The sequence below is a fragment of the Bombina bombina genome, chromosome 6, assembly GCF_027579735.1.
Source record: "Bombina bombina isolate aBomBom1 chromosome 6, aBomBom1.pri, whole genome shotgun sequence".
Lineage (NCBI taxonomy): Eukaryota > Metazoa > Chordata > Amphibia > Anura > Bombinatoridae > Bombina > Bombina bombina.
This window is the reverse complement of record NC_069504.1, coordinates 942,076,097-942,095,364: the sequence shown is the minus strand read 5'-3', so window position 1 is coordinate 942,095,364 and position 19,268 is coordinate 942,076,097. Positions and strand designations below refer to the sequence as shown.

Here is a 19,268-nt window from a genome sequence, read left to right as displayed (position 1 = left end):
GCTGATATGACATCTAAGTCTAGATTACTATCTTTCTTTCCAAGGTAATAATTTATTTGGTTCTCAGTTGGATTCTATTATTTCAACTGTTACTGGGGGAAGGGAGTTTTTTTGCCTCAGGATAAAAAAACCTAAGGGTAAATCTAAGGCTTCTAATCGTTTTCTTTCCTTTCCTCAAAATAAGGAACAAAAACCTAATCCTTCACCCAAGGAATCTGTTTCCAATTGGAAGCCTATCTCAAATTGGAATAAATCCAAGCCTTTTAAGAAACCGAAGTCAGCCCCTAAATCGGCATGAAGGTGCAGCCCTCATTCCAGCTCACCTGGTAGGGGGCAGATTAAGGTTTTTCAAGGATGTTTTGGCAAATTCTGTCCAAAATCAATGGATTCAGAGCATTGTCTCTCAGGGGTACCGAATAGGATTCAGAGTAAGACCTCCTGTGAGAAGATTTTTTTTCTCTCACGCATCCCAGTGAATCCAGTAAAAGCCCAGGCTTTCCTGAAGTGTGTTTCAGACCAAGAGGTTTCAGGGGTGATCATGCTGGTTCCTTTTCAGGAACAAGGTCTGGGGTTTTATTCAAATCTATTCATTGTCCCAAAGAAAGAAAATTCATTCAGACCAGTTCTGGATCTGAAAATTTTGAATCGCTATGTAAGAGTACCAACTTTCAAGATGGTGACTATAAAGACTATTCTGCCTTTTGTTCAGCAAGGACATTATATGTCTACAATAGACTTGCAGGATGCTTACCTTAATATTCCGATTCATTCAGAACATTATCAGTTCCTGAGATTCTCTTTTCTAGACAAGTATTACCAATTTGTTGCTCTTCCATTTGGCCTAGCAACAGCTCAAAGAATCTTTTCAAAAGTTCTAGGTGCCCTACTCTCGTTAATCAGAAAGCAGGGTATTGTAGTGTTTCCTTATTTGGACGATATCTTGGTACTAGCTCAGTCTTTACGTTCTGCAGAATCTCACACGAATCAACTAGTGTTGTTTCTTCGAAAACATGGTTGGAGGATCAATTTACCAAAAAGTTTTTTGATTCCTCAGACAAGGGTCACCTTTTTAGGTTTCCAGATAGATTCAGTATCCATGACTCTGTCTGTAACAGACAAGAGACGTTTGAAATTGGTTGCAGCCTGTCGGCACCTTCAGTCTGTCATTCCCTTCAGTGGCTATGTGTATGGAAGTTTTAGGCCTCTTGACTGCAGCATCGGACGAGATTCCTTTTGCTCTTTTTCACATGAGACCTCTCCTGCTTTGCATGCTGAATCAATGGTGCCGGGATTATACAAATATGACAGTTAAAATCCTTAAATCCCAATGTTTGACACTCTCTGACGTGGTGGTTAAATCACCAGCGTTTAGTTCAAGGGGCCTCTTTTGTTTGGCCAACCTGGACTGTGAACACAACAGATGCGAGTCTTTCAGTTTGGGGAGCTGTCTGGGGATCTCTAACAGCACAAGGGTTTTGGAAATCTCAAGAGGCGAGATTACCAATCAATATTTTAGAATTCCGTGCAATTCTCAGAGCTCTTCAGTTTTGGCTTCTGTTGAAGAGAGAACCGTTCATTTGTTTTCAGACAGACAATATCACAACAGTGGCATATGTCAATCATCAAGGTGGGACTCACAGTCCCCATGCAATGAAAGAAGTATCTCTGATACTTGTTTAGGCGGAATCCAGCTCCTGTCTAATTTCTGCGGTTCAAATCCCAGGTGTAGACAATTGGGAGGCAGATTATCTCAGCTGTCAGACTTTACATCCAGGGGAGTGGTCTCTCCATCCGGATGTGTTTTCTCAGATTGTTCAGATGTGGGGTCTTCCAGAAATAGATCTGATGGCTTCTGATCTAAACAAGAGACTTCCCAGATACCTGTCCAGGGATTCTCAGGCTAAAGCAGTAGATGCACGGACACTTCCTTGGTGTTATCAACCTGCTTATATCTTCCAGCCTCTAGTTCTTCTTCCAAGAGTGATCTCCAAGATCATCATGGAACAATCATTTGTGTTGCTGGTGGCTCCAGCATAGCCCCACAGGTTTTGGTATGCAGATCTTGTTTGCATGTCCAGTTGCCAACCTTGGCCACTTCCGTTAAGGCCGGACCTATTGTCTCAAGGTCCGTTTTTCCATCGGGATCTCAAATCTTTACATTTTAAGGTATGAAAAATGAACGCTTAGTACGAAGTCATAGAGGTTTCTCTGACCCAGTAATTAATACTATGTTACAAGCTTGTAAATCTGTCTCTAGGAAGATTTATTATCGAGTTTGGAAGACTTACATTTCATGGTGTTCTCATAAATTCTCTTGGCATTCTTTTAGAATTCCTAGAATTTTACAGTTTCTCCAGGATGGTTTGGATATGGGGTTTGTCTGCAAGTTCCTTGAAGAGACAAATCTCTGCTCTTTCTGTTTTATTTCACAGAAAGATTGCTAATCTTCCTGATATTCACTGTTTTGTACAGGCTTTAGTTCGTATTAAGCCTGTCATTAAATCAATTTCTCCTCTTTGGAGTCTTAATTTGGTTTTGAAGGAGTTACAGGCTCCTCCTTTTGAGCCTATGCATTCTTTGGATATTAAACTACTTTCTTGGAAAGTGTTGTTCCTTTTGGCCATCTCTTCTGCTAGAAGAGTTTCTGAGCTATCTGCTCTTTCTTGTGAATCCCCTTTTCTGATTTTTCATCAGGATACAGCGGTTTTGTGGACTTCATTTTAATATTTACCTAAGGTTGTGAATTCTAACAACATTAGTAGAGAAATTGTTGTCCCTTCCTTGTGTCCTAATCCTAAGAATTCTTTGGAAAGATCCTTACATTCTTTGGATGTGGTGAGAGCTTTGAAATATTATGTTGAAACTACTAAAGATTTCAGGAAGACTTCTAGTCTATTTGTTATATTTTCTGGTCCTAGGAAAAGTCAGAAGGCCTCTGCTATTTCCTTGGCCTCTTGGTTAAAGCTTTTGATTCATCAAGCTTATTTGGAGTCGGGTAAAACCCTGCCTCAGAATTACAGCTCAGTCTCCATTTCGTGGGCTTTTAAGAATTAAGCTCAGTTGATCAGATTTGCAAACTTGGTCCTCTTTGCATACATTTACTAAATTCTACCGTTTTGATGTATTTGCTTCTTCTGAAGCAGTTTTTGGTAGAAAAGTTCTTCAGGCAGCTGTTTCAGTTTGATTCTTCTGTTTTTCTTTTCTTCATGAGAATAACTTATATTTTGGGTTGGGAATTTTTTTCAACTTTTGGCTGTTTAATTTTATCCCTCCCTCTCTAGTGACTCTTGTGTGGAGTTCCACATCTTGGGTATTGATATCACTAGCTCATGGACTCTTGCCAATTACATAAAAAGAAAACCTAAATTATTTATGAACTTACCTGATAAATTCATTTTTTTCATATTGGCAAGAGTCCATGAGGCCCTCCCTTTTTATGGTGGTTATGATTTTTTTTGTATAAGGCACATTTATTTCCAAATTCCTTTGATGCTTTTTACTCTTTTTCTTTATCAGCCCACTACTTGGCTATTCGTTAAACTGAATTGTGGGTGTGGTGAGGGGTGTATTTATAGGCATTTTGAGGTTTGGGAAACTTTGCCCCCTCCTGGTAGGATTGTATATCCCATACGTCACTAGCTCATGGACTCTTGCCAATATGAAAGAAATGAATTTATCAGGAAAATTCTTACATAAATTATGTTTTTTTTTTTTTTTTTTTAAGTTTACTGTCTAAGATCTGCATGCCAAAGATCTGAACAAAACAAATCTTTTACAGGCATTTCAAACAGTCTGTTTTTTTTTGGCAGCATTTGCATTCTCTAAGTCCTCCTTGAAAAGCATTTTGAGTATGTTAATCTTCTCCACACTTAGTCACAGATGTAAATGAAATGAGATCCTACACTTAACATTAAATTACTGTATAAAAATACTGAAACACAAGTTCAGTTAAGGAAAAGACAAAATAAATATTGAAAGTACAAATCTTATTTTAATTTTATTTTCTTCATTTTACTGATTATAGGTGCTGGCAAAGCAAGACGATACAGAGAAAATGCTTCATGAATCTCAGCAAGCATTGCAGCAACTAGAGGAAGAACTGTAAGTCTCTCTTGACTGCTATATACAGGGTGGGCAATTTTCTTCTTATTCACTAGTCCCAGATTAGTAATTATAGTGGGAAAGTAAGAGTTTAGGTTTTTAATACTGAATGGACTAATAAATCCAGGTAATCCTAGAATTACCCAGGTAAAATAGACATTAACCAAGCAGCTGTGGGTAAAGCCAGATGTACTGTAATTCCCCCATCTACACTATTTTGCCTCCGCCTGAGGGGTTCAAGGAAAGGACCCACTGATCCTCTGGCATCCACCACAAGTAAACCTTGTTAAATGAATGTGTTTTTTGTATATATTTTGTAGTATTTTACTGTGTTTAATCTTTCCAGTGCTTTAGCTAGTCAAGAGAAATGCAAACTGATGGAAGAAAAGGCTGAAACTGAAAGAATATCTTTGGAGGAAAAGAGGTAAATAAAAACACCATGATGTTGACACTGGTTAAAGGGACACTAAACCCACATTTTTTTCTTCCATGATTCTGATAGAGCATGTGATTTTTAGCAACTTTCTAATTTTACTTCTATTATCCATTTTGCTTCATTCTCTTGATATTCATTGCTTAAAAGCATATCTAGATAGGCTCAGTGGCTGCACATATATGTCTCATGTGATTGGCTCACCCATGTGCACTACTATTTCTTCAACAAAGGATATCTAAAAAATGAAGCAAATTTGATAATAGAAGTAATTTGGAATGTTGTTTAAAATTGTATTCTCTACCTGAATCCTGAAAGAAAAAAGTTTCATGTCCCTTTTAAATAGAAGTGTTGGGAGGGGGGGGGTCATCATTGTAGGTGGTTTTTGTTTTTAATAAACGACCACAAAATGTTTCTCGTAAATAGTCCAAGATGGGGGAAAACCTAGATTGTAAATTTAAGATATCAGGTTTGTGTAGGAGGAATCTTGACGGTTTAAAATTAAAGGTTTATCAATCAGATGGTATGATATGAAAATGTAAAACTTTCTAATTTACTTCTATCTTCAAATGTTCCCTTTTGCTATCATTTGCGAATTAACCCCTTTTCATGAGGGCATACTAAAGTAGGCTCAGGAGTGTAGATGTATCATGAGCACTATTTGGCAGATTTTTTTTGTAGAAGGTCTTTTATAGAAGCAATCTCTATAGAGCTTAAGCTACTCTGATAAACTAACCAAGTGTTGTATAGCTGGAAATGTTATTTAACAAATAACACTGGAAACAGAGTGCAGCCGTAAATAAAAACGCGCCTCTGCTTGTTTCCTGCAGTCACTTGGCACTTCCTGCTGCAGCCTCCCTCTACAGAATGCTTGTAGAAAATTGCTACATGCACTGCTTCTATTGATTTACATGTTCCTTAAGTCCCGCTCAGGAGTTCCAGGAAGTTTCCATCCCAAGCAGTGAACATGTTATGAGCCAATCAAAAGCAACTGTAGCAGAGCCTTACTAATAACCAGCTGTGCTCAGCGCTACAGCTGCAACACATGTCGTTCAGAGCAGGATTTTAACAATGTGTTTAACCACTGTAAAGGGGTGTGAAAAATCCAAGAGGTCTTCTGAACATAGGCAAATTAGAGATTTATTAGGCAATCTGTCTAGTAACTAGTTAGTTTTGTTTAGAGAATTAAGCTAAAGCAGCTTTAAAGTGGATATATATATATATATATATATATATATATATATATATATATATATATATATATATATATATATATATATATATATATCTATATATATATATATATATATATATATATCCTTAATTTTAATAAAATAAAAATCCATAGTCAACACAGGTTTCTTCCCAGGGACATACTTAAAGAAGTTGAAAATTACAAGTTGCAACTTGAAAAAACTACAGAATTATTGAAGCAAAAAGACCAAGAAGTAGCAAACTACAAAGATTTATTTACACGGAGGGAGAATGAGCTTCAGATACAACTGGCAGAGCAGAAGGAAGCCTATAATTTGATTCTGCAAGAAAAAGGTATAATTTGTATGAATTAATATACATTTATTTATTTTTATTTAAAAAAAAATTAGACAGTCATTCTGAAAATTTAAATTGGTGACACTACTACTTTTTTTTTTTTTTTTTCCCCTCAAGAAAAAGTTACAGTGGAAATTAAGACAACAGAAAATCAGTTAACTTCGCAGCTGGAATTGTTAGCACAAACTCTGAAGGAAAGAGAAGAAGCGGTTCAAACTCTACAAAGGAATGAAGAAGAGCTTCAGTCTAAGTTGCTCAAAGATGTGGTAAGATTGCTTTGTAGGCATTTCTCTCCCCCCCCCCCCCCCCCCCCCAAAAAAAAAACTATTCTATTTCCACCAGGAGGAGGCAAAGACACCCCAGCCAAAGGCTTAAATACCTCCCCCCACTTTCGTCATAGGAGGATGGCAGAGTAGTGCCGGAGTTTCGGAGTAGTCTCTTATGGCGGGTAGTACTCTTAGCAGTGCGACTGGAGTAGTCCTGTCAGCCTCTCAGTGAGAACCTGGGTGAAAGTTAGAGTCCGGAGATGCAGGGATAGTCTTTCTACGAAACCATCCCGACTCATATTAACAACTCCATAAGCAATCAGCGTTGACGAGTTTCGCTGCCTACTTTCTTCACTCAAGTCCATTTCAGGAGCGAGGCTACTAACCTGTGACACTTGAAGGGCCGTGTTCCTGTTCCACAGCGTAGATTCTGGTAAGATCGTTTAATTTTTTATTAATAATGATAACATAGAAGACAGGGTCACAGTGTAGTGCCTTTTTATCTTTACAGAATCAAGGATTAATATTCCTGGAAGGGGGATTTATACATGATATGGTTTATTGTGTCATTGCTGCGTTATGTGCGAGATGAGGCTCTGGCAATGTGCAGAACTTTCAAGTTGCTTGCGGAAACTTGCGCGGCCATTTTTTTTGCGCATTTTTCCCTAGTGCAGGGGCGATCCTGCCAGGTATTCCATGCGACTGGGTGTAGAGATCTATCCTTCCTGTTGATCTGTGGCGCAGGAGATGTAGCGGTTTCTTTAGTCCGTGTCCTAGGAGGGGGTGAGTGCCTGGCCATTGGTGGTATAAAGGTGCCTTTTTAATAAAGTTAGTCTTACCAAGCGCGCAAGCGATGGATGACTGACACGTTGGAAGGCTCTCTTTCCTTAATAAAGTCTCATTCCTGTGTTTATTTTGAGGAGGTTCTGGTAGATTAGCCTACTCAACTATGTTCCACATGCCTTGATAAAGTTACAGCTTCTAAATGTAAACGGATGTCTAGTACTACTGAGCCGTCCACCTGAGGTACGTTCCCTTCATTCATCTCCGATTGCACATGCAGCTCCTCGGGGTCCGGCCGTTACTCCGTCGGGAGAGATTCGTTGGCCGTCAGACTTTGCGGACCAACTGGAATCAGCGTTTTCAAATGTGATCCATGCCTTACCACGTTCTGCTAAGCGCAAGCGTAGGGTTTATCATAGCGGCCCGGCCCAAGGTTTGTCCTCGCCGATGGGAGATCCAGAGGCTCTATACGAGGACGAGACCTACTACGACTCTTCGGAGGAGGCCCCTTCTGGGTCGGAGTCGTGTCATCTAAATCTCCGGCGGCAGAGGAGCCTGGTTATAGGTTTAGGATGGAAAATTTGCGCTTTCTGCTACGGCAAGTGCTTGCTACTCTGGAGGTTCCGGAACCAAAGATACCGGAGGAACCTGCAATTCCTATGCTTGACAGGGTAGTACCTCAGTCTTTCCCGGTTCCTGTTAAGATGGCTAATATTAAAAACAAGTGCGAGTGATTAGGTTCTTCCTTTCTTTCATGTAATTAACAAGAGTCCATGAGCTAGTGACGTATGGGATATACATTCCTACCAGGAGGGGCAAAGTTTCCCAAACCTTAAAATGCCTATAAATACACCCCTCACCACACCCACAAATCAGTTTTTACAAACTTTGCCTCCAAGGGAGGTGGTGAAGTAAGTTTGTGCTAGATTCTACGTTGATATGCGCTCCGCAGCAAGTTGGAGCCCGGTTTTCCTCTCAGCGTGCAGTGAATGTCAGAGGGATGTGAAGAGAGTATTGCCTATTGAATGCAGTGATCTCCTTCTACGGGGTCTATTTCATAAGGTTCTCTGTTATCGGTCGTAGAGATTCATCTCTTACCTCCCTTTTCAGATCGACGATATACTCTTATATTTACCATTACCTCTACTGATTCTCGTTTCAGTACTGGTTTGGCTTTCTACAAACATGTAGATGAGTGTCCTGGGGTAAGTAAGTCTTATTTTCTGTGACACTCTAAGCTATGGTTGGGCACTTTATTTATAAAGTTCTAAATATATGTATTCAAACATTTATTTGCCTTGACTCAGAATGTTCAACTTTCCTTATTTTCAGACAGTCAGTTTCATATTTGGGATTATGCATTGAATTATCATATTTTTCTTACCTCAAAAATTTGACTTTTTTCCCTGTGGGCTGTTAGGCTCGCGGGGGCTGAAAATGCTTCATTTTATTGCGTCATTCTTGGCGCGGACTTTTTTGGCGCAAAAATTCTTTTCCGTTTCCGGCGTCATACGTGTCGCCGGAAGTTGCGTCATTTTTTGACGTTATTTCTCCAACATAGGTGTGTCCGGTCCACGGCGTCATCCTTACTTGTGGGATATTCTCTTCCCCAACAGGAAATGGCAAAGAGCCCAGCAAAGCTGGTCACATGATCCCTCCTAGGCTCCGCCTACCCCAGTCATTCTCTTTGCCGTTGTACAGGCAACATCTCCACGGAGATGGCTTAGAGTTTTTTAGTGTTTAACTGTAGTTTTTTATTATTCAATCAAGAGTTTGTTATTTTGAAATAGTGCTGGTATGTACTATTTACTCAGAAACAGAAAAGAGATGAAGATTTCTGTTTGTATGAGGAAAATGATTTTAGCAACCGTAACTAAAATCCATGGCTGTTCCACACAGGACTGTTGAGAGCAATTAACTTCAGTTGGGGGAACAGTGTGCAGTCTCTTGCTGCTTGAGGTATGACACATTCTAACAAGACGATGTAATGCTGGAAGCTGTCATTTTCCCTATGGGATCCGGTAAGCCATGTTTATTACGTTCGTAAATAAGGGCTTCACAAGGGCTTATTAAGACTGTAGACTTTTCTGGGCTAAATCGATTCATTATTAACACATATTTAGCCTTGAGGAATCATTTTATCTGGGTATTTTGATATAATAATATCGGCAGGCACTGTATTAGACACCTTATTTCTTAGGGGCTTTCCCAAAGCATAAGCAGAGCCTCATTTTCGCGCCGGTGTGGCGCACTTGTTTTTGAGAGGCATGGCATGCAGTCGCATGTGAGAGGAGCTCTGATACTTAGAAAAGACTTTCTGAAGGCGTCATTTGGTATCGTATTCCCCTTTGGGTTTGGTTGGGTCTCAGCAAAGCAGATACCAGGGACTGTAAAGGGGTTAAAGTTTTAAAACGGCTCCGGTTCCGTTATTTTAAGGGTTAAAGCTTCCAAATTTGGTGTGCAATACTTTTAAGGCTTTATGACACTGTGGTGAAAATTTGGTGAATTTTGAACAATTCCTTCATGTTTTTTCGCAATTGCAGTAATAAAGTGTGTTCAGTTTAAAATTTAAAGTGACAGTAACGGTTTTATTTTAAAACGTTTTTTGTACTTTCTTATCAAGTTTATGCCTGTTTAACATGTCTGAACTACCAGATAGACTGTGTTCTGAATGTGGGGAAGCCAGAATTCCTATTCATTTAAATAAATGTGATTTATGTGATAATGACAATGATGCCCAAGATGATTCCTCAAGTGAGGGGAGTAAGCATGGTACTGCATCATTCCCTCCTTCGTCTACACGAGTCTTGCCCACTCAGGAGGCCCCTAGTACATCTAGCGCGCCAATACTCCTTACTATGCAACAATTAACGGCTGTAATGGATAATTCTGTCAAAAACATTTTAGCCAAAATGAACCCTTGTCAGCGTAAGCGCGGCTGCTCTGTTTTAGTTACTGAAGAGCATGACGACGCTGATATTAATATCTCTGAAGGGCCCCTAACCCAATCTGAGGGGGCCAGGGAGGTTTTGTCTGAGGGAGAAATTACTGATTCAGGGAACATTTCTCAACAGGCTGAACCTGATGTGATTGCATTTAAATTTAAGTTGGAACATCTCCGCATTTTGCTTAAGGAGGTATTATCCACTCTGGATGATTGTGAAAAGTTGGTCATCCCAGAGAAACTATGTAAAATGGACAAGTTCCTAGAGGTGCCGGGGCTCCCAGAAGCTTTTCCTATACCCAAGCGGGTGGCGGACATTGTTAATAAAGAATGGGAAAGGCCCGGTATTCCTTTCGTCCCTCCCCCCATATTTAAAAAATTGTTTCCTATGGTCGACCCCAGAAAGGACTTATGGCAGACAGTCCCCAAGGTCGAGGGAGCGGTTTCTACTTTAAACAAACGCACCACTATACCCATAGAGGATAGTTGTGCTTTCAAAGATCCTATGGATAAAAAATTAGGTTTGCTTAAAAAGATGTTTGTTCAGCAGGGTTACCTTCTACAACCAATTTCATGCATTGTCCCTGTCACTACAGCCGCGTGTTTCTGGTTTGATGAACTGATAAAGGCGCTCGATAGTGATTCTCCTCCTTATGAGGAGATTATGGACAGAATCAATGCTCTCAAATTGGCTAATTCTTTCACCCTAGACGCCACTTTGCAATTGGCTAGGTTAGCGGCTAAGAATTCTGGGTTTGCTATTGTGGCGCGCAGAGCGCTTTGGTTGAAATCTTGGTTGGCTGATGCGTCTTCCAAGAACAAGCTACTAAACATTCCTTTCAAGGGGAAAACGCTGTTTGGCCCTGACTTGAAAGAGATTATCTCTGATATCACTGGGGGTAAGGGCCACGCCCTTCCTCAGGATCGGCCTTTCAAGGCAAAAAATAGACCTAATTTTCGTCCCTTTCGTAAAAACGGACCAGCCCAAAGTGCTACGTCCTCTAAGCAAGAGGGTAATACTTCTCAAGCCAAGCCAGCTTGGAGACCAATGCAAGGCTGGAACAAGGGAAAGCAGGCCAAGAAACCTGCTACCAAGACAGCATGAAATATTGGCCCCCGATCCGGGACCGGATCTGGTGGGGGGCAGACTCTCTCTCTTCGCTCAGGCTTGGGCAAGAGATGTTCTGGATCCTTGGGCGCTAGAAATAGTCTCCCAGGGTTATCTTCTGGAATTCAAGGGACTTCCCCCAAGGGGGAGGTTCCACAGGTCTCAGTTGTCTTCAGACCACATAAAAAGACAGGCGTTCTTACATTGTGTAGAAGACCTGTTAAAAATGGGAGTGATTCATCCTGTTCCATTAAGAGAACAAGGGATGGGGTTCTACTCCAATCTGTTCATAGTTCCCAAAAAAGAGGGAACGTTCAGACCAATCTTAGATCTCAAGATCTTAAACAAGTTTCTCAAGGTTCCATCGTTCAAGATGGAAACCATTCGAACTATTCTTCCTTCCATCCAGGAAGGTCAATTCATGACCACGGTGGATTTAAAGGATGCGTATCTACATATTCCTATCCACAAGGAACATCATCGGTTCCTAAGGTTTGCATTCCTGGACAAACATTACCAGTTCGTGGCGCTTCCTTTCGGATTAGCCACTGCTCCAAGGATTTTCACAAAGGTACTAGGGTCCCTTCTAGCGGTGCTAAGACCAAGGGGCATTGCAGTAGTACCTTACCTGGACGACATTCTGATTCAAGCGTCGTTCCTTCCTCAAGCAAAGGCTCACACGGACATCGTCCTGGCCTTTCTCAGATCTCACGGCTGGAAAGTGAACGTGGAAAAGAGTTCTCTATCCCCGTCAACAAGGGTTCCCTTCTTGGGAACAATTATAGACTCCTTAGAAATGAGGATTTTTCTAACAGAGGCCAGAAAAACAAAACTTCTGGACTCTTGTCGGATACTTCATTCCGTTCCTCTTCCTTCCATAGCTCAGTGCATGGAAGTGATCGGGTTGATGGTAGCGGCAATGGACATAGTTCCTTTTGCGCGCATTCATCTAAGACCATTACAACTGTGCATGCTCAGTCAGTGGAATGGGGACTATACAGACTTGTCTCCAAAGATACAAGTAAATCAGAGGACCAGAGACTCACTCCGTTGGTGGCTGTCCCTGGACAACCTGTCACAAGGGATGACATTCCGCAGACCAGAGTGGGTCATTGTCACGACCGACGCCAGTCTGATGGGCTGGGGCGCGGTCTGGGGATCCCTGAAAGCTCAGGGTCTTTGGTCTCGGGAAGAATCTCTTCTACCGATAAATATTCTGGAACTGAGAGCGATATTCAATGCTCTCAAGGCTTGGCCTCAGCTAGTGAGGACCAAGTTCATACGGTTTCAATCAGACAACATGACGACTGTTGCGTACATCAACCATCAGGGGGGAACAAGGAGTTCCCTAGCGATGGAAGAAGTGACCAAAATCATTCTATGGGCGGAGTCTCACTCCTGCCACCTGTCTGCTATCCACATCCCAGGAGTGGAAAATTGGGAAGCGGATTTTCTGAGTCGTCAGACATTGCATCCGGGGGAGTGGGAACTCCATCCGGAAATCTTTGCCCAAGTCACTCAGCTGTGGGGCATTCCAGACATGGATCTAATGGCCTCTCGTCAGAACTTCAAAGTTCCCTGCTACGGGTCCAGATCCAGGGATCCCAAGGCGGCTCTAGTGGATGCACTAGTAGCACCTTGGACCTTCAAACTAGCTTATGTGTTCCCGCCGTTTCCTCTCATCCCCAGGCTGGTAGCCAGGATCAATCAGGAGAGGGCGTCGGTGATCTTGATAGCTCCTGCGTGGCCACGCAGGACTTGGTATGCAGATCTGGTGAATATGTCATCGGCTCCACCTTGGAAGCTACCTTTGAGACGAGACCTTCTTGTTCAGGGTCCGTTCGAACATCCGAATCTGGTTTCACTCCAGCTGACTGCTTGGAGATTGAACGCTTGATTTTATCGAAGCGAGGATTCTCAGATTCTGTTATCGATACTCTTGTTCAGGCCAGAAAGCCTGTAACTCGAAAGATTTACCACAAGATTTGGAAAAAATATATCTGTTGGTGTGAATCTAAAGGATTCCCTTGGGACAAGGTCAAGATTCCTAGGATTCTATCCTTCCTTCAAGAAGGATTGGAAAAAGGATTATCTGCAAGTTCCCTGAAGGGACAGATTTCCGCCTTGTCGGTGTTACTTCACAAAAAGCTGGCAGCTGTGCCAGATGTTCAAGCCTTTGTTCAGGCTCTGGTTAGAATCAAGCCTGTTTACAAACCTTTGACTCCTCCTTGGAGTCTCAATTTAGTTCTTTCAGTTCTTCAGGGGGTTCCGTTTGAACCCTTGCATTCCGTTGATATTAAGTTATTATCTTGGAAAGTTTTGTTTTTAGTTGCAATTTCTTCTGCTAGAAGAGTTTCAGAATTATCTGCTCTGCAGTGTTCTCCTCCTTATCTGGTGTTCCATGCAGATAAGGTGGTTTTACGTACTAAACCTGGTTTTCTTCCAAAAGTTGTTTCTAACAAAAACATTAACCAGGAGATTATCGTACCTTCTCTGTGTCCGAAACCAGTTTCAAAGAAGGAACGTTTGTTGCACAATTTGGATGTTGTTCGCGCTCTAAAATTCTATTTAGATGCTACAAAGGATTTTAGACAAACATCTTCCTTGTTTGTTGTTTATTCCGGTAAAAGGAGAGGTCAAAAAGCAACTTCTACCTCTCTCTCTTTTTGGATTAAAAGCATCATCAGATTGGCTTACGAGACTGCCGGACGGCAGCATCCCGAAAGAATCACAGCTCATTCCACTAGGGCTGTGGCTTCCACATGGGCCTTCAAGAACGAGGCTTCTGTTGATCAGATATGTAGGGCAGCGACTTGGTCTTCACTGCACACTTTTACCAAATTTTACAAGTTTGATACTTTTGCTTCTTCTGAGGCTATTTTTGGGAGAAAGGTTTTGCAAGCCGTGGTGCCTTCCATTTAGGTGACCTGATTTGCTCCCTCCCTTCATCCGTGTCCTAAAGCTTTGGTATTGGTTCCCACAAGTAAGGATGACGCCGTGGACCGGACACACCTATGTTGGAGAAAACAGAATTTATGTTTACCTGATAAATTACTTTCTCCAACGGTGTGTCCGGTCCACGGCCCGCCCTGGTTTTTTTAATCAGGTCTGATAATTTATTTTCTTTAACTACAGTCACCACGGTACCATATGGTTTCTCCTATGCAAATATTCCTCCTTAACGTCGGTCGAATGACTGGGGTAGGCGGAGCCTAGGAGGGATCATGTGACCAGCTTTGCTGGGCTCTTTGCCATTTCCTGTTGGGGAAGAGAATATCCCACAAGTAAGGATGATGCCGTGGACCGGACACACCGTTGGAGAAAGTAATTTATCAGGTAAACATAAATTCTGTTTTTGCGCCAAAAATGTCGGCGTTCCGGATGTGGCGTCATTTTTGGCGCCAAAAGCATTTAGGCGCCAAATAATGTGGGCGTCTTATTTGGCGCTAAAAAATATGGGCGTCGCTTTTGTCTCCACATTATTTCAGTCTCATTTTTCATTTGCTTCTGGTTGCTAGAAGCTTGATATTTGGCATTCTTTCCCATTCCTGAAACTGTCTTATAAGGAATTTGATCTATTTTGCTTTATATGTTGTTTTTTCTCTTACATATTGCAAGATGTCTCACGTTGCATCTGAGCCAGAAGATACTACAGGAAAATCACTGCCTGCTGGATCTACCAAAGCTAAGTGTATCTGCTGTAAACTTTTGGTAGCTATTCCTCCAGCTGTTGTTTGTAATAATTGTCATGACAAACTTGTTAAAGCAGATAATATTTCCTTTAGTAATGTACCATTGCCTGTTGCAGTTCCCTCAACATCTAAGGTGCAGAATGTTCCTGATAACATAAGAGATTTTGTTTCTGAATCTATAAAGAAGGCTTTGTCTGTTATTTCTCCTTCTAGTAAACGTAAAAAGTCTTTTAAATCTTCTCTCTCTACAGATGAATTTTTAAATGAACACCATCATTCTGATTCTTTGGACTCTTCTGGTTCAGAGGATTCTATCTCAGAGATTGATGCTGATAAATCTTCATATTTATTTAAGATGGAATTTATTCGCTCTTTACTTAAAGAAGTACTAATTGCTTTAGAAATAGAGGATTCTAGTCATCTTGATACTAATTCTATACGTTTGGATAAGGTTTTTAAAGCTCCTGCGGTTATTCCAGAAGTTTTTCCTGTTCCTAATGCTATTTCTGCAGTAATTTCCAAAGAATGGGATAAATTGGGTAATTCATTTACTCCTTCTAAACGTTTTAAGCAATTATATCCTGTTCCGCCTGACAGGTTAGAATTTTGGGACAAAATCCCTAAAGTTGATGGGGCTATTTCTACCCTTGCTAAACGTACTACCATTCCTACGTCAGATGGTACCTCGTTTAAGGATCCTTTAGATAGAAAAATTGAATCTTTTCTAAGAAAAGCTTATCTGTGTTCAGGTAATCTTCTTAGACCTGCTATATCATTGGCTGATGTTGCTGCAGCTTCAACTTTTTGGTTGGAAACTCTAGCGCAACAAGTAACAAATCGTGATTCTCATGATATTATTATTCTTCTCCAGCATGCTAATAATTTTATCTGTGATGCCATTTTTGATATTATTAGAGTTGATGTTAGGTTTATGTCTCTGGCTATCTTAGCCAGAAGAGCTTTATGGCTTAAGACTTGGAATGCTGATATGGCTTCTAAATCAACTCTACTTTCCATTTCTTTCCAGGGAAACAAATTATTTGGTTCTCAGTTGGATTCTATTATTTCAACTGTTACTGGTGGGAAAGGAACTTTTTTACCACAGGATAAAAAATCTAAAGGTAAAAACAGGGCTAACAATCGTTTTCGTTCCTTTCGTTTCAACAAAGAACAAAAGCCTGATCCTTCGTCCTCAGGAGCAGTTTCAGTTTGGAAACCATCTCCAGTCTGGAATAAATCCAAGCCTGCTAGAAAGGCAAAGCCTGCTTCTAAGTTCACATGAAGGTACGGCCCTCATTCCAGTTCAGCTGGTAGGGGGCAGGTTACGTTTTTTCAAAGAAATTTGGATCAATTCTGTTCACAATCTTTGGATTCAGAACATTGTTTCAGAAGGGTACAGAATTGGTTTCAAGATGAGACCTCCTGCAAAGAGATTTTTTCTTTCCCGTGTCCCAGTAAATCCAGTGAAAGCTCAAGCATTTCTGAATTGTGTTTCAGATCTAGAGTTGGCTGGAGTAATTATGCCAGTTCCAGTTCCGGAACAGGGGATGGGGTTTTATTCAAATCTCTTCATTGTACCAAAGAAGGAGAATTCCTTCAGACCAGTTCTGGATCTAAAATTATTGAATCGTTATGTAAGGATACCAACGTTCAAGATGGTAACTGTAAGGACTATATTGCCTTTTGTTCAGCAAGGGAATTATATGTCCACAATAGATTTACAGGATGCATATCTGCATATTCCGATTCATCCAGATCATTATCAGTTCCTGAGATTCTCTTTTCTAGACAAGCATTACCAATTTGTGGCTCTACCGTTTGGCCTTGCTACAGCTCCAAGAATTTTCACAAAGATTCTCGGTGCCCTTCTGTCTGTAATCAGAGAACAGGGTATTGTGGTATTTCCTTATTTGGACGATATCTTGGTACTTGCTCAGTCTTTACATTTAGCAGAGTCTCATACGAATCGACTTGTGTTGTTTCTTCAAGATCATGGTTGGAGGATCAATTTACCAAAAAGTTCTTTGATTCCTCAAACAAGGGTAACCTTTCTGGGTTTCCAGATAGATTCAGTGTCCATGGCTCTGTCTTTAACAGACAAGAGACGTCTAAAATTGATTACAGCTTGTCGAAACCTTCAGTCTCAATCATTCCCTTCGGTAGCCTTATGCATGGAAATTCTATGTCTTATGACTGCTGCATCGGACGCGATCCCCTTTGCTCGTTTTCACATGCGACCTCTTCAGCTCTGTATGCTGAACCAATGGTGCAGGGATTACACGAAGATATATCAATTAATATCTTTAAAACCGATTGTTCGACACTCTCTAACGTGGTGGACAGATCACCATCGTTTAATTCAGGGGGCTTCTTTTGTTCTTCCGACCTGGACTGTAATTTCAACAGATGCAAGTCTCACAGGTTGGGGAGCTGTGTGGGGATCTCTGACGGCACAAGGAGTTTGGGAATCTCAGGAGGTGAGATTACCGATCAATATTTTGGAACTCCGTGCAATTTTCAGAGCTCTTCAGTTTTGGCCTCTTCTGAAGAGAGAATCGTTCATTTGTTTTCAGACAGACAATGTCACAACTGTGGCATACATCAATCATCAAGGAGGGACTCACAGTCCTCTGGCTATGAAAGAAGTATCTCGAATTTTGGTTTGGGCGGAATCCAGCTCCTGTCTAATCTCTGCGGTTCATATCCCAGGTGTAGACAATTGGGAAGCGGATTATCTCAGTCGCCAAACGTTGCATCCGGGCGAATGGTCTCTTCACCCAGAGGTATTTCTTCAGATTGTTCAAATGTGGGGGCTCCCAGAGATAGATCTGATGGCCTCTCATCTAAACAAGAAACTTCCCAGGTATCTGTCCAGATCCCGGGATCCTCAGGCGGAGGCAGTGGATGCATTATCACTTCCTTGGAAGTATCATCCTGCCTATATCTTTCCGCCTCTAGTTCTTCTTCCAAGAGTAATCTCCAAGATTCTGAGGGAATGCTCGTTTGTTCTGCTAATAGCTCCGGCATGGCCTCACAGGTTTTGGTATGCGGATCTTGTCCGGATGGCATCTTGCCAACCATGGGCTCTTCCGTTAAGACCAGACCTTCTGTCGCAAGGTCCTTTTTTCCATCCGGATCTGAAATCCTTAAATTTAAAGGTATGGAGATTGAACGCTTGATTCTTGGTCAAAGAGGTTTCTCTGACTCCGTGATTAATACTATGTTACAGGCTCGTAAATCTGTATCTCGAGAGATATATTATAGAGTCTGGAAGACTTATATTTCTTGGTGTCTTTCTCATCATTTTTCTTGGCATTCTTTTAGAATACCGAGAATTTTACAGTTTCTTCAGGATGGTTTAGATAAGGGTTTGTCCGCAAGTTCTTTGAAAGGACAAATCTCCGCTCTTTCTGTTCTTTTTCACAGAAAGATTGCTATTCTTCCTGATATTCATTGTTTTGTACAAGCTTTGGTTCGTATAAAACCTGTCATTAAGTCAATTTCTCCTCCATGGAGTTTGAATTTGGTTCTGGGAGCTCTTCAAGCTCCTCCGTTTGAACCTATGCATTCATTGGACACTAAATTACTTTCTTGGAAAGTTTTGTTCCTTTTGGCCATCTCTTCTGCTAGAAGAGTTTCTGAATTATCTGCTCTTTCTTGTGAGTCTCCTTTTCTGATTTTTCATCAGGATAAGGCGGTGTTGCGAACTTCTTTTGAATTTTTACCTAAAGTTGTGAATTCCAACAACATTAGTAGAGAAATTGTGGTTCCTTCATTATGTCCTAATCCTAAGAATTCTAAGGAGAAATCGTTGCATTCTTTGGATGTTGTTAGAGCTTTGAAATATTATGTTGAAGCTACGAAATCTTTCCGTAAGACTTCTAGTCTATTTGTTATCTTTTCCGGTTCTAGGAAAGGCCAGAAAGCTTCTGCCATTTCTTTGGCATCTTGGTTGAAATCTTTAATTCATCTTGCCTATGTTGAGTCGGGTAAAATTCCGCCTCAGAGAATTACAGCTCATTCTACTAGGTCAGTATCTACTTCCTGGGCGTTTAGGAATGAAGCTTCGGTTGACCAGATCTGCAAAGCAGCAACTTGGTCCTCTTTGCATACTTTTACTAAATTCTACCATTTTGATGTATTTTCTTCTTCTGAAGCAGTTTTTGGTAGAAAAGTTCTTCAGGCAGCGGTTTCAGTTTGAATCTTCTGCTTATGTTTTTCGTTAAACTTTATTTTGGGTGTGGATTATTTTCAGCAGGAATTGGCTGTCTTTATTTTATCCCTCCCTCTCTAGTGACTCTTGTGTGGAAAGATCCACATCTTGGGTAGTCATTATCCCATACGTCACTAGCTCATGGACTCTTGTTAATTACATGAAAGAAAACATAAT

At 41.0% G+C, this 19,268-nt stretch overlaps 1 protein-coding gene across 1 annotated transcript in view; it reads left to right on the top strand.

Moving 5' to 3' along the window:
* Positions 1-19,268, top strand: part of LOC128663964 (hyaluronan mediated motility receptor) — a 171,277-nt gene that overhangs the window by 55,313 nt on the left and 96,696 nt on the right. The window contains exons 11-14 of the mRNA XM_053718578.1: positions 4,025-4,101; positions 4,448-4,525; positions 5,904-6,082; positions 6,203-6,351. Of these exons, the coding sequence (XP_053574553.1) occupies positions 4,025-4,101; positions 4,448-4,525; positions 5,904-6,082; positions 6,203-6,351 (483 nt within the window). The remainder of the gene's footprint in view (positions 1-4,024; positions 4,102-4,447; positions 4,526-5,903; positions 6,083-6,202; positions 6,352-19,268) is intronic.